Genomic DNA, 25,759 nt, shown 5'->3' on the forward strand with positions numbered 1-25,759 from the left:
CGGGGAACAGAAAAAAAGTTTAATATTAAACATGAAGATTTGGACAACCTGTGAAAAAACTGCCTACCAGGCTAAGATTTTTGAAGGAAAGCATGTGTTCTGCCTCAGCCACTATCAGGGGAACTCATAATGTCATGTCTGTCCTGATCTCAGGCTCAAAAAACAAATTATTCTGAAAACAGGCAATGTGACCACAAGAGACACAGTCATGTCTCAATCAGTACTGTAGAGGCAACTCACTGTCCTGAATTTTAAGGCTTGAACTATGCGACTGCGAAAAGACAAAGCTCTGCTATTCCTCAGATGCCCTGCAGCTGTTTCAAGAAACTGTTACTTTGTTTTCAATTTATCTTTGGACCCATATGAAAGAAATCAGAAACCCACATGGAAAAAACACATTTTCTTCAACCGTGGATTTTTTTATGTAAACCATTGCTTGTGGAATTGAGAAAAAAAGTCCAGGACTCGCCCTAATTGTTCCGTGTTCAAACCGTTTAAAAAAACCATCAGGTCAGAACAGTCTTCCTTCTACCGCAAACGATGTCTAGTTCCATAATACTTAAGGTCAAGAAGTATATTCAACTTTAATGTATGTTTTATGAAGAAAAGGTCTCTGATTCAATCAGTATCGTAACCCAGAATGGGCCCGAGCCACTTCTCAATTTCAGCTGTCGGCATCCCTTTCCTCAGAGCATAATCTTCGACCTGAAAAATACAAAATGGAGAACAATAAAAGGCCTGATGTTGACCAGTATCGAGAAAAATCAAATGAAAATCTACCTATTTTCAAAGACCAGCACCAATAATCAAGAAAATAATTATTTTCACCATCACGGGCTCCAACAGAACGGCACAGTCCGATTCCAGCCTTTGAAGGCCAGTGTGTACGCAGATTTTCGAGTTCTCTTTACAGCACCAGAACCCGCTGAGCTGGGAGAACTGGGTAAATTGACCCAGTTCAGCCCGAAGCAAGCAGATCCAAAACCTGCAGACACACAGGCTCCCTGGGATTGGAGCTGGACCGCTCCGCTTTAGAACATAAAAACATACCTGTTCCTTTGTAATCTTGCCCACAGCAAAATAAGTTGATTTAGGGCTGGAGAAGTAAAGTCCAGAGACTGCTGCTGCTGGAGTCATAGCCAGTGACTCAGTCAATCCTATTCCTGCATGAAAAACACAACACAGAATCATATAAGAATACGCCTTTCTCTTCCTAATGAGAGATCTTCCATTTAATCTTAAAAGCTCTTTGAAAGAAATAAAGAAAATCAGTTTGGTTAGAATAAAAGGTATTCCAGGTTTCACTGCATACAGTAGCCAAAGTCACACCCTTGATCTCTACAATTCGCTTGACATAGAACAGATTTTCAATAAACCAAATATTGTATGCATACAGTATACTGTACTCACACCCTCCTGCTCAGACAATACTTTGAGATCGTAAGATTTCAGACATTTTTATTTTTGTACCGTGAGCTACGGTTGTAGTCAGTTTTAAGATCCATCCTTATATTGTAAGCACATAATGTATTATTGTATTAGAGCATGTCTATTCTACTCCATATTGTGCATTTTGCGCTGTTAATTTTCTAAAGTTCTCCAATTGCTTTCACTGCAAGTAGTCTTCAACGTAAATCCATCCATTCACTTTCTAGCTACTTTAAACATGGGGAGAACATAGAAACTCCTCACAGACAGCACCCCAGGTGTGGAATTGAACCCAGGGCTCCAGCACTGCAAGGCACCAATTTTGGTTTTTATTCCTAATCCTAACTGATTTCGGAGTAGAACCAGCAGGAACTATTCATGAACGACCACTCCAGCACCACAACAAACGTCAGCTCAGAGAAAGGTAGACTCCTGAAGAGGAACGAGTGCAAAGAGCCCCAAGCCATGAGCAAACTAAACTAAATCTGAAGGCTTGATCCAGAAAATCTGTCTTTTCCCAGCTCAGACACAAGACAGGGGATATCCTCTCTCAGACACAGCACCTGTTTTCTCAGCCATGTTGGCCAAGCTCCACATGGTCCTCTTCTCGGTGTGGTCTGGCTGGCTGGGATAACCAGGGGCAGGCCGGATCCCCTGGTACTGGATCTTGTGCATGTCGGCTGCATGGAGGCTTTCTTCACTGCCATACCCCCAGAACTCTTTGCGAACCCTCATATGGAGCTCTTCTGCAAAGGCCTGTAAGAAAAAAAAACAATGTTAGCTGTGCAGGAGCACAGACAGTGTGAGCAGGGCTTTAGTAAATGGCAAGCAAGAAGAAAAGAAGGCAAGGGATTAGCAGATAAATATTTGCATTTTGTATTCCCTTTCCTTCACCACCAAAATCCGAACCCGGTTCACAGAAAGAACAAACATGTAAAGGAAATGCAGGAAAGAGATTCTGAGCTCAAACCCATAGATGCGTTCAGAGGTTATACTTACGCACTACAACACTCTTCCCGTTTGACAGCGCGGAATAAGAGCTAGAACCCAAACCTAAGCTGTGCATCGTGATCCCTGGCTCACAACAGCAAGTCAATATCCTCAATGACAAGAAGAATCAATGATCACCTCCAGACACTGGAGCAAAGCCATAAGACGGAGCCAATCTGAGTCAGAAGCCTTTACTGACAGAACACTGACCAAAACGGTTTGGAAATATACACAGTCACTCCAGCACACGACTGCCGAAACTGTGCGTCAATAACGGACTGAGCCCAAACTCACACCGAGGACTAATCCATAACTCCCTACACTGCAGGGCTCAAATAAATACTCAAGTTTTCTTTTCATCGTCTCTCCACTGGTGGCCAACTGCCTGACAGGATTCAGTGTGCTCTTTGATAAATTAATTAAATTATCACTTTTTAAATAATGTTGGAGGGAATATTTGAGCAGGGTCTCTGGACTCATGACTGGTTAGGATGTGGGTTCAAGCCTCTGCTGCAGACACTACTGTTGCGTCTTGAATGAGGTCATTTACCCCAGCAGCTCCAGTCCGCCCAGTTTTGTGAATGGGGACCAGCTCTGTTATATACTGGTGTCTCCCTAGGGTGGGGGAATCATGTGCTCTCTATTTGCTTCGCGCCAAGAAAACCTGGTAATAAGATCTGGCCCAATGAGCTGCTGTGGCTTAAATTACTACCTACTGTAGTTTGACGTTAAAAAAAATGACTTAACAAAATCTTAACCAAAATGCAGGAAGAATCTCAACACGCACGCATAATTATTTAGCACAAATGAATTATTATCCCCATTTCCTTATACAGTATATTAATCATATTCCTGCCATCAGTAAGAAAGGAACATGTACTGTATACAAGAAAGCTTGGTGAAAGAAGTAAAGGACGATGAATTTTATCATGTCTTTCAAGTGTATAAAGGTCACAGTCATTTACTGTATATACTGTAGCGCTGATGAAATTACAAAACAGCACTGTCGTGTAGCAGCTGGTCTTTGTGTTCAATGCTACATGTACTTCCACTGCAACCCCAGCTATGCACGAGCACTGGCATAGATCCCATGATAGGCATCCACTGGGTTTTAAGGAATTCCTAAATCGCCAGTGTGCTCCCCAAAGATCAAAGCAATGCACAATGGCAGACGTGTAGAGTAGACAGCAGCATGAAGAGAGGGACCTCCCAGTTATGACAGGAAGGTCACGTCTACAAACGACCTGCTCCAGGCAGCCTCACCTCGGCCAGCCGATCGGCCAGGGCTTTGACCATGATGCTGCTGTAGTCATCGCACTGTTCCTCAAACTCCCTGCTCAGCTCTTCAGCGCCAAAGCAAGCAACTGCAAACATGCCAATGTAATCGGGTACGCCACTGTGCAATGGTGCCACGAAGTCAGAGAGACAGTAGTATGGCTCTGAGTTCGAGGAGTCCTTTTCTGCCTGTGGAGAAAAAAAGAATGATCCTGACACTATTGAATGCTTTCAAACTTATACATTTTGTTATGTGGCATGTTTAACACAGTGGTTCTCAGTCTTTGCTTTACATACTCCACCTCAGCATTTAGTTTTACTCTGGCAGCTCCTGCCAATCACTGCCGTGGGCATCTGCAGTCAACAAATCATAGATGTGCTCAATAATGTAGAGGAAATGACCACTTAACATCACTTAAAGCGTTTGTTACAAGCACTAAATTCAAATGTATCGCAGCACCAGGGTTTAATTCTGAGCCCAAGTTCTTTCTGTGTGCAGTTTGCACATCATTTCCATGTTTGTGTGCTTCAACTTCCTCACACCCTCCAAAAATATGTTAACTAGCTTAATTGGTATCCCTACATTTCCCCAGAGTGCTTGCTTGTATGTGTGACAAAATGCTCAAGGTGTAGTACAGCCTTGTCTTCTATGATTCTGCAATAAGGTACTTTCTGAAGATGGATGGATATACTGTGTAAAACTATTTGCATGTGCCCACAGATAAAATGTAGTTCAAATCACCCTCCAACCAAGGGCTTGAAATTTTGGATATTCTGGATAAATTATGCAAACCAGATCTACTTAAAACCCACTCTGTAGACTGGGAGCTGGCACAATCAATGCCATCAGCTTTTGAAGTGCAAATAAACAATGCTGGATTGAGTTCCCTTTTTGAAATCTCTCCACAGAGCTATAACAGTGTCAGCAGGAAAGGTTAGCTTGTTTTAGTTAAAATACTTTCAGTAATTTTGCTGCAGGACCCTCTTTTTGTGTTCAGAGAGAAGTGGCCAAGAGTCCTTTACTGCGGCACAACTCTGATAGATGAAATGCAACCACAACCTGTTGACGTAGCCCGAAGAATTTTGCCACTGGCTCCATGCTGCGCGGTATTACATCGTCAGCATAGACATAGATGTCATCACCAACACTCTGAGCTGGCCAGAATCCCACCAGTCCCACTGTCCTCAGTCTCTTGCTGTCTATTAGTGAGTTCAGGAGATTCTGTGCATCTTCAAATACTCTCCTGGCTTCTTCACCTGCAGATAAAGAGCCCAGATGATAAACAGAACCTTACAGTCAGAGTGCCAGGCACTGGTCTGGATGAGATGCTCCTCTACACAAAGCTGGAACACAGTCACTATCAACTTGGACCGAAGATTTCTAATTCAGAACATGAAAAAAATACCTACACATGCCACTGAACTTCCAACAGAAGAACCTCCTCCAGACCATCAAGTGTGGTGGTGGGAGTATCATGGTATGGGGCTGCTTTACTGCCTTCATTGAAGGAACCATGAATTCAGCCCGCTATCAAATTCTGGGGGAGAATATCAGGCCGTCCTTTCATCAGCTGAAGCTGAGCAGAAAGTGGGTCATGCAGGAAGACAATGATCCCAATTATAAAAGGAGGTCTACATCAGCATGGCTGGAGAACAACAATTTGTGGTTTTGGATTGGTCAAATCGAAGTTTGGAACTGTTCATGCGAGCTGTTCATGGAAGGAGAGCCTCAATGGCTTCACTTTAAGAAGTTCTGTCAGGACAAACAGGACAAGATTTGTACAAGCTGATGCAAGAGACTGATAAACAGTTACTGGAGACATCTAGTTGAAGTCACAGCTGCTCAAGGAGGTGCTACCAGTTACTGAATTGAAGGTCTAAAATAAGAATAAAGAATGATCTAAGGGATTTAAAACTTTTTTCTTAACCCTGTATTATAGGTAAGGCACTGTAGGTAGCTGTATTGTAAGTTTCATTTCACACCTCTCTTCACCTATCCTGACTTCACACCACCTGATTGGCCACTCTTTCGGATTTTTATAGTTTTTCCATCTTTCCACACACAAGCCCACCCACAAAAACAACAGGCTACAAAGCATTCTCAAACCTTCGCCTGTACATATAGGTGTAGATACCTTACATCACTGTCTTGTACAGTATGTGTCCCCTTTTGAAACACTTGACTGTGTCTCAGTGTGTTTGAAATGCCATGTGTTACTGCTTTGTTTCCCCTGGCATTCCAGTTTTGCCATGGGTTCTGCTGTAACGAGCACTGTGTTCCAAACAAATATTTTGCAGCTCCATGAATAATAAACTGTTTTGAGGTTTTTCATCCATCCTAATTGGATGAATGTATTTCTTTTACATACTCGTTAAATTTCAGATGCTGAAATCAGAATGCATAGTTGTACTGTACTGTCAGTCCAGATCAGTCTGTACAATCTACAGTGCCACAGGCGGATCCTACACTTACCCACACTTTTGTCTTTGAAGATTTTTGGATAACCTCTATTTGGATACTTCCCCCTCAGCTGCCAAACGTCAAAGAAAGGCTTCCAATCAATGTAGTCAATTAGCCTGCGGATGTCATAATCCTCAAACACATGAGTACCAATGAACCTGGGTCTGACTGGGAAGAGGAATAACAGAAAAAATAACCCAAAAGTGAATGATATTACATCGTCGTAGAAAACCTCCCGAGACGAATCCAAGACAAAGTTTCAGCTGCAGGTTCCTTAAGGTTTATGAATGTCACACATTTAATAAAAGCTAAATATCTACTTGGGTATCACCGCTGTTGACAACTTGCTAAATAATCTAATGTTAAGCACTTCAGTTTAGGGATAAGAATATCGGAAGGGTTACAAATGAAAGGAGTCGATTGGACCCATACAGATCATTCTGCTGTGAGCAGTTCACTGAGACAAGGAGCACTCCCTGACATTTCATAGGGTGTCCGATATGACAACATGACTGAGCAGCTTGTTCCATGCTCTCATGAGCCCCTGCACTGCAACGCTCCTCCTGTTCTCAGTGTTAAAAGCACATCTTCACATCTTCCACCTGTGTCCCCAATCGCCATCAACTCTGAAGACGTCCAGTTAGGGGGCTCTTTCAGTGCCTTTGAGGATTTTGAAAATTGAAATCAAGTCACCTTCACCCTATAGGCCAGGCCTGTATGACCAATACGCAGGACTCTAAAAGAGGTCTTACTAGCGCAATGTACAATTTTAAAATAACAATGCTCATTTTTCGTTTTACCTATATAACCTAACACTGTTTGCCTTTAAAAGCTTTACCAAATTATCTAGAGAATGGAAATGTTTTAACGGACAGCTTGGTCAGTTTTTGTTTCCCATATCTTTATAACGTTTATAATATTTTTATCTACGCGCAACACTCTGTACTGGTCCAGATAAATGTATTTTGTCTAACTCTTTTTGACTTCACAGCTTCTACAGTGTTTTTCAGGTGTCCTCTTTTGACACCACCTGTAAACATTCATAGTTCACTAACTACACAAATATGTATATTAAATCCAGTAATATAAATTGGGAAGAGCAGTGGTCCCAATTCTTGTGAGAGACTCCTAACATGATGCCAGCTTGAGTTTTGGTTTAATTGTACTCTGTGCTCTATTCATTAACTAGTGTCGGACGCCTACCACATTCAATTTAAGAATTGAGCTTTTGTGGGGGAACTTTAACAAAAACGTCCCTAAACAGAGTTATGGATATTAAATACTCTTTCTCGTGTCATCTATGTGCACATATCACAAAGAATCCTTTTAAAAAGGAATCCCTCACCTACCTGGTTTGGGGTGGGAGTGCCAGTCTATATGGAAACCCTTTTCCCTGCACTGTGCTAAAGACAGAAAGCGTCTATCCTGCAAACAGAAAGCACCACAGTAGCATTAAAAATGACTGCTCACACAGAAAGTGCTATCATGCTTCCCACACCCCCTCCCCTAGTCAGCTGTAGCCTGCTGAACTTCAGTATTTCTCACCTTTAGTGAGTCATAGTGATCTTGCCTAATATCTTCATATTCCTCTGTAACTTCCTCAAAGAATTCCTCTTTCACATTCTCATCTAGAAGCTGGGAACACTAGAAGGCAAAACAACATATTTTAAAGGACTTCAACAATTTTTAGGGACATGTAGGAGAAAAATCTGCTGAGAAAAAGTGAACTGCTTGGGCAGTTTTATATCTGTCAGCCTAGCTTTCGTGAAAAACATACATACTGTAAATACTGGAGTGTGCAATGGTGTAGCACAGAACTGGGGTTGTTGTTGTTTCATTTGACCACTAGAGGAATGGACAAGGCAACATTTCAAGAAGCTCAGCTACTGCCTCAGGAATAGTAGTGATGAAATACTACAGTGCAATAAGTAGAAATACTAGGGAGATTATCTATTCTAGTGGACCAAATTAGCAACAATGTAACACATCTGAAAGTAGAGGATAGGTTTCCTTTTATGGCACTAGTCCTACAGCAAGTCCTACAGAGTCTCAACACATGGCATTAGTTCTTGGGTAGCTGATGAATAACACAGAGACACGAGTAGAAAAAATATCTTAAACCCAAGAGGTGATATATCATAGTGTTGCAGTCTAGTGTTCTCCTTCTGCCATGTTTGATCATCTTGGTTCGTGTAGTGTCAGAAAAAAACAGGATTCTAATAATCTCATTTCAAACTCCTGGTATTGAATAAAGAAAGAGAAACCCAGATTCAGTCAGTGCAATAAGTAGAGGATGATAAAACTGCAGTGAAGGTATCAAAGAGTATGGAAGGAGGGTGTTTCAGGTTCCATCTCCAACTTCCCCAGAAAGCCAGCCTCCTCGATTACTTTACAGGGCCGGTGCCTCAAAAGAAATTAAACAGTGGGCCACTCTACTCCACATTGGGGATCTCCCAAAATTCACAGAGGTGAGCGATGACACAAATTTAATCTTTCTCTGAGAAGCACAAAGTCAAACAATGTACTTCCCAAAGATCTCGAATCACAAAATAATTCAATCTTAAAACTCAGAATGGAAATTAATTAGTGGACACAGGGTGGGCACTGTGGGTAAAAGCCTTGCTGTATTCCACAAATATGTGGCCTCAAGCAGAGCATGTGTGTCGCTCTGCTAAGACACCCCATCAGTACTGCATGGTCAACTCACCACAACCACACTCCTGGAGGCATCTAAGACATGGACCACTGGAGCGCTGTACCTGGGAGCAATCTTAACAGCAGTGTGGGTCCTAGTGCAGCACAAACAACAAACAAAACTGCTGAATGGTGACCGGTCACACCATGCCAGAATAACTACTAGCCAAACTTAATTTCATGCACCCTTGAGAAAAGGGACTAGATGGCTGGCACCTGGATGAGGTACATGCTAATATATCCTGATCTACTTACTTTTTCACATCTGACATTTTGCATCTTACTGAGTGTTTTATTTTATTCAGCATTTCAAACTGTCTTCTGATCTGGTCACTACTTGAGAAATATTTTTATGAGCCCCCCAATGTGTCCTCTTGGGCACTCCATTGTAGCATCTCCAAGACGCTTCATCTCTCTCTCAAGCTATATAATCAAATGAAAACCAGGCTTCCATCTCTGGTTATTTCAGACCTGTCTAATACCCAAACTAGACATGCCTAGAGATTTAGGTCCAACTCAGACCAGAAAATACTATCTTCAAATGAAGTCCTATAGTTAAGACCACATAAGCCCATTACAATGCAAGTAACTCCTGTATTACAGACATTTAAAGAGGCTCATCAGAAAGACATTTAGTCTTTTAAATAGTTATGCAATCACTTGCCCTTCTTTCTACTTTCTAATATTCGTATGCATTTTCTTTTTTTTCTAACCTTCTTCTTATGCTCCATTTAAAATATTTTTATTCTTTACACAATCTCACTTTCGATTTCAATTGTTTGCATTGCAGGACATCGACTGCTGGGCTATATTATGTATATGTATATAACAGTATAAGTTAAATAACTGTCTCTTTCTACCCACCCCTCCAATTCAAATCAAGACAGGTTCCACCTTGAAGCCTCATCTCATCAGATACCGAAAGCTAAACAAGTTTGTGTCTGATCAGTCCTGAACCCTCAATGGATAACCAGGTTGAAAGTGGAGCTAGAGTGCTCTTAGTGGATAGCGCTCCAATATCTAGACCAAAATTTCCGATACCAGCTACCCAGTATGGTGATCAGAGACACTGATGGTGTAGTAGGTGCCATTCTTTGAGCAAGACGTTAAAACGAGCTGGAACATAATGGCAGCCACTCACTACCCAAGTGGGTGCTGCCCTTCAGTGGAGGAAGAATTAGTGCAAAGCTCTTTGGGATCCATTGAGATGAAAAGCGATATGGACATGTAAGTAATAATAATAAACAAATGCACTGGCATGTAAACACAATAAATGTCCAACAGATGCGACACTGAGGTTTGAATACTTGTCTCCCCCTCCCCGAGTTTAACATACTTGGATGTTGTGGCTCCTCCAATCAGTAAGGGGATCCTCATTCCCAGCCTCTCCATCTCCTTCGCCACATAGATCATCTCATCCAGAGAGGGGGTGATCAATCCCGACAAGCCAATGATGTCTACCAAGAACAACCCGGACTGCTCAGGCAAGGCAAGAATACTTTCTCCCCGTCTCTGGAGTGTCTCTACACCGCCCTCTTGTGGCTTAACCCACTCTTGACACTCCACATCCAGCTGCCCTGCTATAGCATCCCTCAAGAAAACCAAGATACCACGACACATTGCATTGCTAACTAAAGCAGGAGTTCTGCATGACAGAGCAATACAGAGAATGAACAACCGGCAGAAGTCTACTCCTGCTTTTAACATCTAAGAGCTGGGAATGATTGCAACAAAAGCACAATACTGTGCAAACATTACCATACAGCATGCAAACGGCGTAGTTAAAAGGAAGAACACTGATAAGACTCCTACAAATATAAAATCCGTACTGACACAATTTGGAAGCTGGCACAAAAACATTTCACAATCACAAAATGAAGGAACAAAAATATATCACTCACCTGCTTTGTTCTCAATGGCTTCGCGTAATATCTTATCACACGGAGTCATAACCCCCAAATCAATCACTCTATCAGGTGGAAAAAGAAAAGCAAATAGAAAAATATTATTGAAACCCCAGCAAATTAACAGCAAAAATGGGTTGTGCAGAAGTCAGCCATCAAACAAAAATGCAGGCTTCAAAACAAGTCTTTTTTAGTCCTCCCTGCATAGAAAAATAATCTTCTTAATAATTTTTTCTTTCCATTCCCAAGGACAATTTATCATAATTCCTCTTATAATTTAATTCCATTTAAAATAGACAATTTGGCCATCCATGGCTCTGCTGAAATCCACACCAGATTATCCCGCGTCTCCACACCACTTTTTTCCCCCATATACATAAACTCTGAGAAAAGAGTGAGAAATTAGTCTGGGACTCCAGACACCCCCACCAAGGACAGTAAAACTGCTGGAATGGGAACATTATGACAGGATGACTTATTCAGAGTGGCGCTGGCTCACACTACTGTGACACCCCTGGGACATGACTCCTTCAAGTTTTTTGTAGTTGAGAGGTGTGACGTTTTGATTTCGGTATTTCAGAAGAGGGCCCCTCTAACTGCTTCTGCGAAGGGTCTTAGAGGAGTGCGTTTCGCTAAAAGCCTGGCAAGGAGATGGAGCTGCCGGCAGCCAATGAATCACATAATTCCACCGCTACCAACACAAGCTTTGCTTTCAAGCACCGTGGTTGAGGACAGCAACAAAAAGTTTATCCTCCGCGTCAGGAGCTGTGAAAGCATCAGAGATGTATTCTTGACATAGTCAAGCTTCATTTTCGATAATAGTACCCAAGAACACAAGAAAGGTCACAAACAAAAGTTGGCAATTTGGCCTGTCTGGCTTGTTTGGTTTTTAGTGGTAATAATAGGAGCTAGTATTTAAAAAAAAACAACAAGAAAAAAAAAACCAAGGCTGTTTCAAAAAAAGCCTTCTCTCCCACACAGCCCTCCATTTCCTAGAAACTTCAGAGACAGGACCGGGGCCATGTGACCAGCTGAGACGGTGAGCACACCTGAAATTGTTACAGCCCAGGACGACGCCCACGATGTTCTTCCCGATGTCGTGCACATCCCCCTTCACAGTGGCAAGCACGATTGTACCCTGGTAGGGATCCTGGGAAATACGAAAGAAGAGAATGGAGAGAAGAGCAATCTGACAAGGAGGCAGCAGGTTCGAAACACGATCAGGGTGCGTCTGAAGCAGGCATTACTTTTATTACGTATGCATATGGGAGCCAAAGCCGATGAAGCACTGACTCAACTCATTGATACAAAAGGACGCTTTTTATACAAAATCACAAACAGCAAACCCACCCAGAACAGTTTCAGTATAATTCCATGCCATACAGGTATATGGTGTAAAGCCAAGGTTGCTAGCCTTGGTACGTGATAAACTGTAAGAATATTCTTGGGTTCCTTTAATCATTGTTTAAGCAGATATTATGTACTTTTAGATTTTGTTCATCGTTGTTTAAGCAGATATTGGGCACTCTCAGTTCTGGTCAGACTTAAATTAAAAAGGGACTGAAGCCCTGTCCTCCACCATACCACAGCTGCGACCCTACTGCAGGTCAGACAGCATCCCTGCAGGAAGAATTAAAATATACAGTGCTAGTCACAGAGTTAAAAAACATTCCAAATGGACAATATTTCTAAAAGAAGTCTGCTGTTGCCATTTAAAGAGATAATAAAAATGCAGCTTTAACCTAAACCTTCAACTTTAATCCCATTCTTAAAGTAACTTTAACCCAAACCCCAAGATAAATTTTAGACTGAAATCTATCTTCACTTGGGTTCTCCCATGTATAAAACAAGCAGTGTCTCAGACTTACTATGTCATCAGTACTGCCAGAAGCTGCCTTCATCTCTTCCCTCTCTTTCTCCATGAATGGGATGAGATAACCAACTGCTTTCTTCATGACACGGGCTGATTTAATTACCTTTGTCCAGCACATAAAAAATGAGTCACTGAAAGTATTGATACATTATAATGTTTGCCAAAGAAGGAAGCAGTAAATCTCTGCCCCTCGGCCGAACAGAGCCTACAGGAGGCAGTGTACACATGGAGGAGTTCAGAGATGATGATGAGACAGCTTATTTAAAGCATTAAAAGTCAGTAACAAAATCTTGCATTAAATGTGACTTTACAGGCAACAAATGAAGAGACTTAAAGGTGTAGGAGTGATATGCAACCAAGGTATGTTGTGAGTTAGAAGTCAAGTTCAAACAGATCATTAGCCATCATCTGAGCCTGTAACTGATGTGAAGCCACATATTCTAAAACCTTAGACAGGAATGGTACATTAGAAATTGGTCTGTAGTTCACCACTGTATCAAAATCCAAGCCAGGATTTTTAATACAGGAGTAACTGATCTTACTCTCCTTACTCCTTAGTCTTTAAAAAGGTTTAGAAAGTGGATGATTTTTTAACAACCAAAAAAAAATCCTCTCCTTATGGAATACATTAAAAAAAACAAGGACAACTCATTGCCTAAGCACAACCCTCATCTTCTTGTAAAACTGCACTCAGCAGCAAGTTGTTGTTTTCTTTTAATGCAGATGCTTAAACTGTATTCTAGGAAAACAGTCATAACAAACCGTAAGTAACTAAATGGTCTACCCAGAGTCACAAACTGAAACAGAGGGCACTGCAAGATTATGAGCCACACTATTCAGAAACATAATCTATATTTTAATTATAGTGCATAAGGACCTAATGACTTCAGTTTCACCAGATAGGATTATATATACACATGGAGGAAAAAAACACTCCCTTACTTGTGGCAGAAACATTTTTCCTGCTCCGAACAAGTCGCCAACTACTTTCATGCCGTTCATGAGAGGGCCCTCGATGATATGCAGGGGACGGGGGTACTTGCTGCTCTGTGCTCTGGCCTCCTCTGTATCCTCTAACACATACTTCTCGATGCCCTGAAACAGCAGGTTCACACTTTATCCGGACAGCACTCTAAACAGACGTTCCTCACGTTTTTATAGCGCCTTTCCTCCCAAAGGATCCCAAAGCATCTTATATCATGGAGGAGACCCTTTTCGTCTACCACCGAGGTGCAGCCCCCACCCTGCCTAGCAACATTCCCTCTAGCTGCTCTTTTTGTCTCGTGTATTGCGAGAAATAAATTAAGAGGGGTATCTGTGCAGGCCATATTACTCAAGCACAGGGGAGAATTTAGACAGGACACTTGGGTAACATTCCTCCTCTTAAGAACGGTGCCATGGAATCTTTCATATAACTAGACTCAGACATCACTAAAGCCCGGAAACAATAATTACAGCATGTCCACATATACTGTAAATATACTTATGAAGTAGTTCAAGTGGGTAGCTGCGTCAGCATGCGTAGGCTGCAAAGGAACAAGTAATGTTTTTAACTCCACCAGGCTCTGAAGCAACACGACTCCCACTCGCTTGTTTCTGAAAAGAAGGCATTTCTGTTCAAGAGGGGGCAATGAAACGATGCAAAATACTCCCAACAGCTCCAGTGCATATCCCCCGAAATGCAGTGGACTCCTCTGAAGACGGAATTCTCCTGCTGCCAGCCGTTATTTCCAGTTATGGAAACATGCTCCAATCATGCGGGCTTGAAAAAGAAACACCTTACCTTAATCAGCGCGTATTCCAGACGTTCCTCCACTGTACCCCTTCGCCACTCATCCGTCTGAACCACCTTCTTGCCCCCTTTGGCGTTGTTCTGAAAGTCAATGTCAACGGCTGAACAGGTCCAGTCCCTCTCCAGAAATATGAAACCTAAGACCTGGAGAGTCCCGTCAGGAACATAAACTCTCAGTGGCACCCAGAGCAGGCGGGGGGCTCTGGGGTGCCCCGTACCTGGGCATAGAGCAGCAGCTTCTCCGTGGCCTCTGGGTCCTTGTTCCAGATGAGGTTCTCGCACAGCAGCAGGAGCTGCTTGTCAATGTCATCGTAGACCGGGAGGTTTCCTGCGTTCACGATGCCCATGTCCATCCCAACCTGAAGGCCAACAGCAGATTCTGAATAAGCAACACCGCGACGCCAATCAGAACACGTATGGTCCACTTTTCCCGGGCGTGGGCTTGCCGACGCGGGCACGGCGCTCAGTACCTTGATGGCATGGTACAGGAAGGCGCCATGCATGGCCTCCCTTATGGCCTCCATCCCACGAAAGGAGAAGGACAGGTTGGAGAGACCGCCACTGACCCGGGCTCCTGGCAGCGTTTTCCTGCCGGGAGTCATGGGAAACTATCAAAAGGCGCCCAGCAGCCAGGACTCACAAGTGAACAGAACTAAAAACACCACCAAAACAAGACCTGAATATCCAGTACAAAAACCATCCTGGCCAATTATTTCATGCTTCGTTACTACAGCTGCTCTGTTACTAGTTTTTAAAATAAATAGTTATTAAGATCAACAAGGGCAAACAGAAATAAAGTGAATTTTATATTCCTGTAAATGAAAAAAATTGGAGAAAAGTGGGAAAAAAAATAATTGAGAGATTATGTTATCTGCTGGGCAGTAGTTTGCACTTCATCTAAAATTTGTTGCCCAAGAGATTTAGTTATGGAGCTTGACAAACTCGAACACTGTCACTTCTCAGAGCTTCACCTGAAACAAAGACAGGCTTCATCCAGCTCCAGAACATCAAAACATCCCATAACGAGACAAAGAAGGTGAAAACGGACTCTGACCTTTATAACTCTGGTTGCTTTCATGAAATTGATTGCATATATGTTGTGCTCCTCCATTCCAGTGCCAATGGTGAGGATATTCGGGTCAAAGATGATGTCATTGGGGTTGAAGCCCACCTTGTTCACCAGGAGATTGTATGCTCGGGTGCAAACCTGGATTTTGTGCTCTGTCTCAGTGGCCTTTAAAGACATTAAGGAACAAGCAACCTTAAACTCAGTTCAGTTTTGTAAGGTTTTGATATAGGCTTCCAAAATTACTGCATTTGTACTGCTCTGTGTTTGTATTTCCAAAAATGCACCTAGCTATGCCAAAACGAGTTGTACACTCCAGCCAGAAAGCAGGTCAACGATGCCTGTAATAAAGCCCACTTCCGATAGTCTCAGTCTGTCAAGGTTACAACAGCGTGAAGCAGGGCCTCTATCTGCTCTGCCACCAGGACAAACTGAAGCACACCACCAGGCTCTCACTCCACACACACACACACGCCGGGACGACCAGGCAGGAACAGAAGGGTGCCGAGACTCGCCTGTCCCTCCTCGTCAAAGGCCATGACGACGACGGCCGCGCCGAAGCGGCGCACGGTGCGCGCCTTCTGCAGGAAGTCCTCCTCGCCCTCCTTCAGGCTGATGCTGTTCACGACGCACTTGCCCTGGCAGCACTTCAGCCCCGCCTCGATCACCGAGAAGCTGGACGAGTCGATGCACAGGGGCACCTGCACACGGGGACACAACACGATAGCAGCGGGAGCCTCACTTCTCGTGTGGCGAGACAGAGCTTTAAAAACCCCACAAACCGACAGAACACCGAGATACAGAACTCAATACAAAATAATTAACGATTTCACCAGATGTAATCATCTGAAGGGTGAGAAGCAGCAGAAAACCCCTATTGCTGCAAAATGTACTGCCGGTTATAAAAAACTCTGACCACATACCAAGCAACCTTGGATTTTAAAAATGCACTATATGCAGAGAAAGTCCTGATCCAGTTACACTAAGATCTTCACATTTGGAAGAGCAGATAATAACCGTGAGGAAGGCAGCTTTCAGCGATTTTGCTACACTTAATTTGATTAATATAGTGTTAATTAATTCATTAAATTAGGTTAATTGTGTCAATGAGTAACCAGCTACCACACATATGCATTGGCTATTCAGGGTTTCTGAGCTCCCTGTAAAAAGCGGACGATCTTTATTGGACCTAAAATGAAATGTCGCCAGCCATGCAACCCGACAGTGAAGCACATGAATCGAACTGACGACAAGCACGCCGAGCCCAGTGCCACTGAGAGGGAGGCATACCCTGGCAATGTCGGGCTCCGAGGCGATCAAGTTGCAGAAGCGCGTCATGGCACTCTTCCCATCCAGCATGCCCTCGTCCATGTTAATATCCAGAACCTGGGCGCCCATCTCCACTTGGGACTTGGCAATGCTGAGCGCCTCCTGGAGAACACACCAATCAACAGGCGCTCAGGACAAATTAAAATAAAAATAAAAATTAAGAAGGCACTATAGTGCAGTGGTTAGTATTGCAGACTCGCAGCACTGGGGTCCTGGGTTCAATTCCTATCTGCGATGAGTTTGTATGTTCTCCATCTTTGCACGGGCCTCCTCTGGGTGCTCTGGTTTTCTCCCACAGACCAAAGACAAACTGGCAGGTTAACTGGATTTTGGGAAAACTGGCCCTGGTGTGTGTGTGTGTGTGTCCCGAGATGGACTGGTGTCCCACACAGGGTGTATCCTGCCTTGCGCCTACTGTTTTCCTTGCGACTCTGTGCTGGATGCAGAGATTAGAAAATAGATAGAAAATGTCATTGTGGCTGCTCTCAAAGAAATGGGGGGAGTCTCCTTCAACGTGTGCACTGTTCAGTTAAGATCCAGAGCAACTAGATCATTGCCTTTTAAAGCTCGAAATCTCAGAAGACATACCTCATAATTTCCTGACATGATCAACTTGGCGAACTTCCGGGACCCTGCCACGTTGCAGCGCTCGCCAATGTTGACAAAGTTTGTGTAAGGGCCGATCCGGAAAGGCTCCAGTCCTTTAAGAACATGAAATATTAAACAAAGAGACATTAAAATTCACCCGTTTCACACAGGGCTATATACCAAAACACAGAGAAGAAGGCTCACTTAAGGAAGCAGTAACTGAGTAACAAGTAATATTCAACCTGATAGGAGCATGTAGTCTTGAAACAGAGCAGACGGAGGAATTCTGGGTTGGCAGTGCTTCACTGCATCGGCAATTGCCCTTCAGATAAACAGGGACACCGTCAGTACCCATTCTCTAAGTGTGCTACCAAACATTTTCTTATTTGACCATTTAATTACCGAATATGCGCAGGAGTAGTTCCACAGCAGCCACCAACAATGTTTAGCAACCCATCCTCAGCGAATTCCTACAAACAGACAGAAAAACATATCCAATTGTGTGTTACAGCCCAGCAAATCGGTGCGTCTTCTGCAAAAAGGATTATTCCATAGACACCCGGAAGCTCAATTGCTGATGCACTTTAGGGCTACCTTGACCTGTCTGGGAATGGACGAAAAAAAGTAAAATTTTCAGGTTACAAAGTAGATCCCACTGTGAGATGAAAGACTTGCCTTCAAATGTTTTGCCGTCAATTCAGGAGTTTCATCATATTCCCCAAAGGTATTAGGAAGACCTTAATGAAAAGAAAAGCACCATTAGGGGGTTTAAATCCCATTTAGAATTCTCATTTTGTAAAAATGAAACATTCGCATTTAAAATAAGTTTTGCTTTGCGAGACAAATTATATCTGGATCTGATTACACTGCCTACAAGAAATCAGTCTTGTGGAATAAAAAAAAAAAGCGCTAATCACATCACCAGCTTACTGTGACCTGGATTCCCTAAAAGGCAGCACCAGTGTTAAAAGACGAGTGGCTCGAGAGCGTGTGTGTGGGAGAAGTCTGCGTGCACGTCCTCATTTTCCCCCGGTGTCGGTAACAGGGTTTGTTACCATGAGTCAAGATCTGGCTCATATAAGAAAAATAATGGGCAATTCTAAATTCAAAATGAAAATCTTGTGCATGCATTTTACTAAAAAAAAATAATGAAAAAATAATAAAATCTGAATATAAATGCACAAGATTTTGCGTTATTATTCTAATCATTTAATCAAAACACAGTAAGAAACATAAGCGATTACCTGCGTTGGGATAACAGATCACATAAGAGGTTGTGTTTTTTCCGATGGCTTCAATGAAAGGCCTCATTTCGGGTGCACCCAACGCACAGTTCAGTCCTATGCTGAAAATGAACAAAACGTCATACAGCATCCCCATCAATCCCCCCGGTTACCGACAGGGCTAGGACTTAACTCACCACAGAGGTTTGGCATGAGACATGCTGATGACAAAGGCCTCTCCTGTCTGTCCAGAGAGGGTGCGTCCACTCTTGTCCACAATGGTCCCTGAGATCTACCATTAAGGCAGGAATTCAAAAGACATGAGGACACATAAACCAGGGTAAGCCTGTCAATTTCACATCATAATACAAACGAAATTTAAAAAATACATTCACTTACAAATATGGGTCTTGGCTTATATTGTTCCTCAAAAAGTTTATCAATTGCAAACAGCGCTGCCTGTTGATAAAAAAATTAAAACCTCAGTTTTTGCATTCCAACATTATTTTAAAGGCTTTAAAACCCATTTTATCATACAACAGGGTAAACAACAGCTTACAATCAGGAAGATGCCATCTGGCCTAATTAATATCGCAAATGCCTTTAAAATCTAATACAGAAAATGATCTATACAAGTACAGTCAACTGGAAAATATCACCCATCAACTTTAACAATGACTGTTTAACTTGACATTCCAATTCCCAGAAGTGTAAGATGCTATTAGTCCTTACTAATGTTTTGTTTTCCTTGAGATGCTGTAAGCTAAAACTATAATAAAGTCGCCATTTCGCACAACTCAGAAAATTATTAGATGTGCAAAAATAAAAGACCACTAGAGCAGTAAATTGAGCAGCAGTGAAACACATGTATCACTCTTTTCACTTAAAAACCTTATTCCTTGGCTGTCAAATGAAAACCCTGTAAATATGAAGTATATTCATCAAACTTACTACCTCATTTGTCCCAGCACGGTACTTACAAGTAAGGTTCCAGCTTGTATGTACATGATTGTTACCCGAGTTCATTTTATAGACAGTGTAAGTTGTCTTGAATATGGGCGTTTCATGAGCAAAAAAATAGAGAATAACACAAATGTAAGGTTAATTATTGCTGGAGTGACAAATGTTACCCAATGTCCACTGGGAAATTTGCAGAACTGATGCTGGCTACACTCAATATATTACACCCGGTTTGTTCACTTGCCCTGAAACAGTGACTAAACTGCCACAAAAGAACAGTCCTGTTCAGTTTAAAATGAGCTTTTAACCTACCTTGGCATTGGCTGTGTCAAAAATGGTCTCAACTAGCAAAATATCCGCCCCTCCATCCAGGAGGCCTCTGGTCTGCTCTGCGTAAGCTTCCACCAGTTCATCAAAAGCTGTGAAAAATACATTATAAAATGTATCATCTTCTTTTATCTTGATTTTACGGATCTCTTTTAATTTGAACTCATCCATCAATGGTAAAAGACAACAACATGCAGCCCTGATGTTGATATCAGGAAGGGAGGTATACATTTGTGGGAAAACATTCACGCCTATACATTATTGTAGCAGGCTAGAGTTTAGCCAGTTCTATAAAATCAAACCATGTAAAAAGCAGTTTTATAACCAATATTAGTTCCATGACATAATCCTCAATGATGTGAAACTGCAAATGTATTTCTAAAACATCACTATAAATACTTGTAAACGAAGCACAAATAAACACACCCCTTAAGTGGTTATTCAAAACACGCATTTTAACCAGGAGCAGAAAGTCTTCTGCCTTGTTGAAATATATAGAATTACTGTCATCACCACAAACACAATCTCCTTAGAAAAATCATTTGTGTTCCTTGTGCCTGAGGATGTGAGAAACAATTATCTTTCTCATCTTAGTAGCCATCAAAAACAGCTTGAAAAGAGAGGCTTGTATTTATGCTGTATCGGTAAATAAAGTATGGTCATTATGTTGTGTAGGTCTCATGGTCAAGTGTGTATAATAGTTAAATAAGTACCTTTCTGTTCTTTGAAAAACTTGTTTTTGCATTATAATGCAGAATTTGAAGCCATAACACAATCACTTTTGTAATGTTGGACTAATATCTTTATGCAGCATTGAGAAAGTTGGAATAAGCTCTATCTCTAGCTGAAAAAGAAAACTTTGGGAGTTCTTCCTGTACTTCTGTTTCACCAAGTAAAACATGATTCATGTCTTAATGATTTATGATGCTAAATATCCACCCTCAGTGACATTCTTCAGTGTGCCCTTGGCTCTTCTGCTGGCAGCGTAATTTGCTTATCGCTCCTGTGCTCTGTGGGCAAGGAATATCTGCAAACAGGCTGCCTTCATTGTTGCATGGTTTCACACTGTGCTTTCAAACTTACTGCATCATTTTGCCCAGCACAGTGCTTATAAATAAGGTCCCAGCTTGTATGTACTGTACAGTACATGATTGTTACCTGAGTTCATTTTATAGACAATGTAAGTTGTCTTGCATATGGGTGCTCCATGAGCAAAAAATAGAGAATACCACAAATGAAAGGTTAATTATTGCTGGGGTGACGACTGTTACCCAGTGTCCAGTGTCCCAGAGGGAATATTGCAGAACTGATGCTGGCTACACTCAATACATTACACCTGGTTTGTTAACTTGCCCTCTCGTGCTGGGATGAGAAGAATGGTTTGTATAACAAAGCACTAATGTAGCAAGGGCCAATTAATATCCATGCCCATAATTCATAGTGAATGAATGCTCCATAAGCCTGAAAGCTGCTCCTTGTAATGTAACACCTTTTAAACGTCTTCTGTTACTTCTCCTCGACTACTGAAGTGCTCCTTGTTTCCTGCCTGCAGCACAGTGCCATGGGTGGTCTTACCAACTTCAATCACACGGGCAGTATCGCACATCCATCCATCTTCTAACTGCTTTCTCCAATTCAGGATCATGTGGGAGCAGCCGCGGCTTATCCCAGCAAGCAACGGGTGCAAGGCAGGATACACTCTGGACAGGACACCAGTCCGTCGCAGGGCACACCCACAAACAAGACATACTTTGTCCTGGCCAGTTTTCCCAGAAGCCAATTTACTTACTATTAGGTTTTCGAACTGTGGGGGGGAACTGGAGCACCTGGAGGAAACCCACATGAACCCAGGCAGAACATACAAACTCCACACAGACAGGACTCCTGGTCTGGAATTGAACCCAGGGCCCCAGCGCTGTGAGGCACCACCACATTTGCCCAGTAATGCACATCACACTCTAAATAATTTAAGCCTGGGAGAGCTCTTTTGTTTGTTTAAATGTTTCAGTAAGTAAAGAAATAAATTATATTTTGTTAAGTAATTAATCTTCAATATAAGAAGGATTTTAGCCATTACTTATCAATGTGAATGATCATAGGATCATAAGTGTAAAATTCTTACTAATATTCCGGAAGTCTGGTCTTTCCACAGAGGGAGAGACAGATAAAGTCTTGTTGGTTGGTCCAATTGCTCCAGCCACATATCTTTTAATGCCTGTGAAAGAGAATAACTCAAGGTTAATGCATGGAGACTTTGCTTACATATGTTTGTGTTCAGCGAGGTATTATGCTTTTTCACTCAGATAAGATTGAAAGTACTTCCTTTAAGTGCTCCCAGTCTTTCAAGGCCAGGAATACGCCTCCTGTGAATTTCTTCACTAGTCTAGAAAACACAATACCAACCTGTCTGGGCAGTAACATCGCTGGCAGCCTTCCTGGCCACCTCTGCCGAAACTTTATTAAGACGGTACGCCTGCCAGAGGAAAAAATGTGTTATTTTCATAGACGTGTAGCAATTGTAAGGTTCTCCAGATATTGACTAAATCATCACCATCATAATTGTGAATTAATTCAAAGTAGTAAGATTAAAAATAAAGTAAGAATACAATATTGGCAATTCAATTTAATCCACATAAATCATAAAACTTTCTCCAACTTCTGGGAATATCATCATAGGTTTAATGGAATTTCACTTAATTTGTGCGCATATAAGCATTTTTCGCCGAATGTCATCTGTCTTCTTACCAAATTTTCAAGTCCGTAGTCAGCCTGTGCTATGCTTGTGCTGCTGAACGTGTTTGTTTCAATGATATCAGCTCCAGACAGCAAATATTCCTTCAATCAAAGAAACAGAGCAAGCAGATATTCACTCTTGGCTGTGCTCAGGGATATTTTCTGTGCACTTCATAAAAAAACAGGTGTCTCCAACCCCAGTCCAGCAGGTGTTGAAAAAATCATCAAATTATAAAGGCCTGGAGCTATGAGCGATTTAACCAGATTTGTGTTCAAGTAATTTAGAGAACAAATATCAGAATATCTTTCACCCCTCAAGAACCAGGTCTGGAGAATCCTGCCATAAACGTTAAGGTTGGCACATGTTCGTCAGGAAGTCACAAGTTAAACAAAGAACTTGATATCAAAGACAGAAAATGCAGAAAGAATAACCACAAAAGTTAAATAAGCAACTTCACTGCTGTATGCTGCTACAGCAACGCAAAGTAAAATGACCAACTCCATCAGCTTTAACAAACAGGTAGACACATTACCTGATGAATCTTATAGATAACGTCAGGCTGTGTTATGCTCAGGAGATCGTTGTTTCCTTTCAGGCTTTTAGGGTGCTGCTTGAATTCCTCTCCCCTGAAGTCCTGCTCCTCCAGATTTCTCTGCTGGATCATGGTCCCCATTCCTCCATCCAGCACCAGAATCCTGTGCTGTAGAAGCGCCTTAACTTCATCCTGTATGCTGCTCCCACCTAGGTCAGCAGTTTTAAAGGGCTTCATTATACTTTATACCGTTTATTCAGAATACTACTTACTCATTAATCTAAACATTATGATTTACATAACAGGGAACAGGCACATTTATGAGAAATTAAGTACGACTCAATGGAAAAGGAGCTAGCTATGATACAGCCTGTGTTTATTTTTCCTTTCTAGTTTTATGTACAGTGTAGTTAATGTAGCAGATCATCATGCATTATATAGAGTAAAGCCTAATTGCTCATCTTCCTTGTTCTAACTGCTTTATTCGTTACAGGGTCGTGGGGGAGAGCAAGGGTGGGCACACACAAACACACACACGCACGTCAGGGCCAGTTTTTCCGAAAGCCAATTAACCCACCAGTATGTCTTTGGAGTGTGGGAAGAAATCAGAGCACCGGGGGGGAAATGAACACATATCTGGGCAGAACATGCAAACTCCACACGGACAGCACCTCAGGTCCAGAAATGAACCCAGGGCCCCAGTGCTGTGAGGCAGCAATGTGAACCACTCCTCCACCATGTTGACCACAAACTTTTGTGATACATTTTTAAAATTATTTTTATTTAATATATAATTAAATATTATTTAAATAAATATTATTATATAAAAGTTTGTTTAAAAAAGAATAGGCACTTTTTTACACAAAAGGTTGTGGGAGTCTGGAACGAGCTATACTGAACAGCCATGGCGTAGAGTAAAGACTGAGAACCCAGCTCGTTCCAGTCAGTGACTGTATGAAATGGTCAAGTGCCCTCCTCTCATGCAAAAACTTTCTTATGTCCTTATAGCTCTCCGTAACATTTTAATCGGTCAACTTGCCGCACTTAACAGTGGGTGAATAGCAAAGCGCCCTTGTAAAACTACTGCAGTTAGCCGGGACTGTGCGTGTCAGTTTGAAGCACACCCTTTCTATAAATATATCACACGTGCACATCGGGGCAACACCAGGACCACGACTGAAACCCTTACGATTGATCTTTTAGCCTGCGAATACGGCAGCCTTCAGCCTAGCCTCTTCCTAAAAGCACATTTACCACTGGAGACAGGGGTTATAGCAAGTCCCCAAGAAATACACAAAGCTATCCTTAGCTAGCAATGAAGTTGTGCAGGTGAGTAGCTGTGTAGTGGGTCGCAGCAGAAGTAGGTTGAAGTAGTTCACGGCCGACACGTTGCGTTTTCTTTCTTCTCTTTTCAGCATGGAATAATAAACCTATTACTTGTTCCTTAGCTAAGCAATGTTCATTACTGTCACATGCATTTCTGGCATGGGCGGACATTGATACCCCCGAGCTCCTGCTGACTCAAAGCTTTCAAATCACATCTGGTTATCTCTGATCGTAGCACGCACGTCAGAATGACAATCTTGGAAGCAGATTCACCACGTTTTTACTTCCATACCTGAGTCCTTGGAACAGTCGTGAATTGTAGGTGCCATGGTCCGGATTCTTAGTCCTGTTGGAAGGTGTCTGCAGATTTTAGACAGACGCCCAAGCGGCGTTTTGTAATTACACAAGTGAAACAACTTGTGTAACACTGCCGGACTCAGTCCTCCCCACACGTTTACAAACTTCACTGGAAGCACCGGCGTCACCGAGGACGTAGAAGACGGCGCATGCGCCTCCGCAGTTGTGCACTTCGCCAGTTCAGTCTAGTGGCTCAGTATTGGCGACACTGTATGCACTCTGCTTTTTGTCCATGTAACGATCTAGGATAGAATGAAATTGTCTAAAACGAACCGAGTGCTTTTTGAACAAAGACTTGTTTCATTGTTATACCTCTTGCTACATAACTAACGTTTTGCACCAGAGGAAATAAAACGATCTTTTTACGTTCGTCTAATCCTGAAAGTGGGTTCTATTAACCCTTATAAAATGTACCAAATTCTTTAAACGAAGTTAACCGTGGAAAAAGGTAACAGGGGAAAAAATTCAAAGGGGGTTTCCCACCACACGAATCTCGCTCTCGGCTCTTGTAAGACCCGAGTTTTTTCCGAAATTAAATCTGTTCCAATGTTGTCCACCTGATGTGACGCAGCTCAGCTGCCTGGTCTCCAGACACAACATTTCAAAAGTGGGAAAAGTAGAAAAAAATCTTAAAATCACTAAAAGTTTGCATAGCTGACAATTTGGTCAATGTTTTTGAAAATAGCACCAAATTAAGCAATAATGCTTAGGTTGACAGGAGATGCATTATGCAACACTAGCAGACTAGTCTGGTGACTCAATTTACATTATCTTGCATTCATTTGAATTTTCTCTAAAGGATATTTTTCTTTTGTGCCCTAAATATGCCATTTTTTCAAATAGGAAATTAGTACTAATGGGTTTCACATGCGTTTATGACATTAACTTTAAACTTGATGT

At 42.1% G+C, this 25,759-nt stretch overlaps 1 protein-coding gene across 1 annotated transcript; it reads right to left on the bottom strand.

The window, feature by feature from the left end:
• Window positions 1-24,964, bottom strand: mtr (5-methyltetrahydrofolate-homocysteine methyltransferase). The gene is made up of 33 exons (XM_088933599.1): window positions 24,795-24,964; window positions 23,177-23,385; window positions 22,656-22,745; window positions 22,314-22,383; window positions 22,033-22,125; window positions 19,896-20,002; window positions 19,023-19,082; window positions 18,821-18,915; window positions 18,645-18,745; window positions 18,076-18,137; window positions 17,803-17,870; window positions 17,643-17,722; window positions 17,401-17,513; window positions 16,774-16,914; window positions 15,999-16,184; window positions 15,471-15,651; window positions 14,888-15,003; window positions 14,636-14,776; window positions 14,409-14,498; window positions 13,568-13,720; window positions 12,621-12,728; window positions 11,802-11,902; window positions 10,750-10,817; window positions 10,185-10,305; window positions 8,862-8,943; window positions 7,700-7,798; window positions 7,504-7,579; window positions 6,167-6,322; window positions 4,754-4,950; window positions 3,682-3,882; window positions 1,992-2,184; window positions 1,051-1,163; window positions 1-705 (listed from the first exon to the last, which is right to left on the bottom strand). Exons 1-33 carry the CDS (start codon window positions 24,829-24,831, stop codon window positions 619-621), a joined length of 3,795 nt encoding a protein of 1,264 aa, XP_088789725.1. The 5' UTR covers window positions 24,832-24,964; the 3' UTR covers window positions 1-618.
• Between the last annotated feature and the right edge of the window lie 795 nt (window positions 24,965-25,759).

This window comes from Atractosteus spatula, chromosome 15 (assembly GCF_055471065.1).
Source record: "Atractosteus spatula isolate fAtrSpa1 chromosome 15, fAtrSpa1.hap1, whole genome shotgun sequence".
Taxonomy (NCBI): domain Eukaryota; kingdom Metazoa; phylum Chordata; class Actinopteri; order Semionotiformes; family Lepisosteidae; genus Atractosteus; species Atractosteus spatula.

Excerpts from the sequence above, each read along its gene's own strand:
- mtr (XM_088933599.1), bottom strand. The coding sequence starts at position 24,831 with ATGGCACCTACAATTCACGACTGTTCCAAGGACTCAG. Across the intron at positions 18,138-18,644 it reads GATCTGTTATCCCAACGCAG|GTCTTCCTAATACCTTTGGG; the intron begins GTAATCGCTTAT and ends CTTTTCATTAAG. Across the intron at positions 8,944-10,184 it reads GGAGGAGCCACAACATCCAA|GACCCACACTGCTGTTAAGA; the intron begins GTATGTTAAACT and ends GTGCTGCACTAG.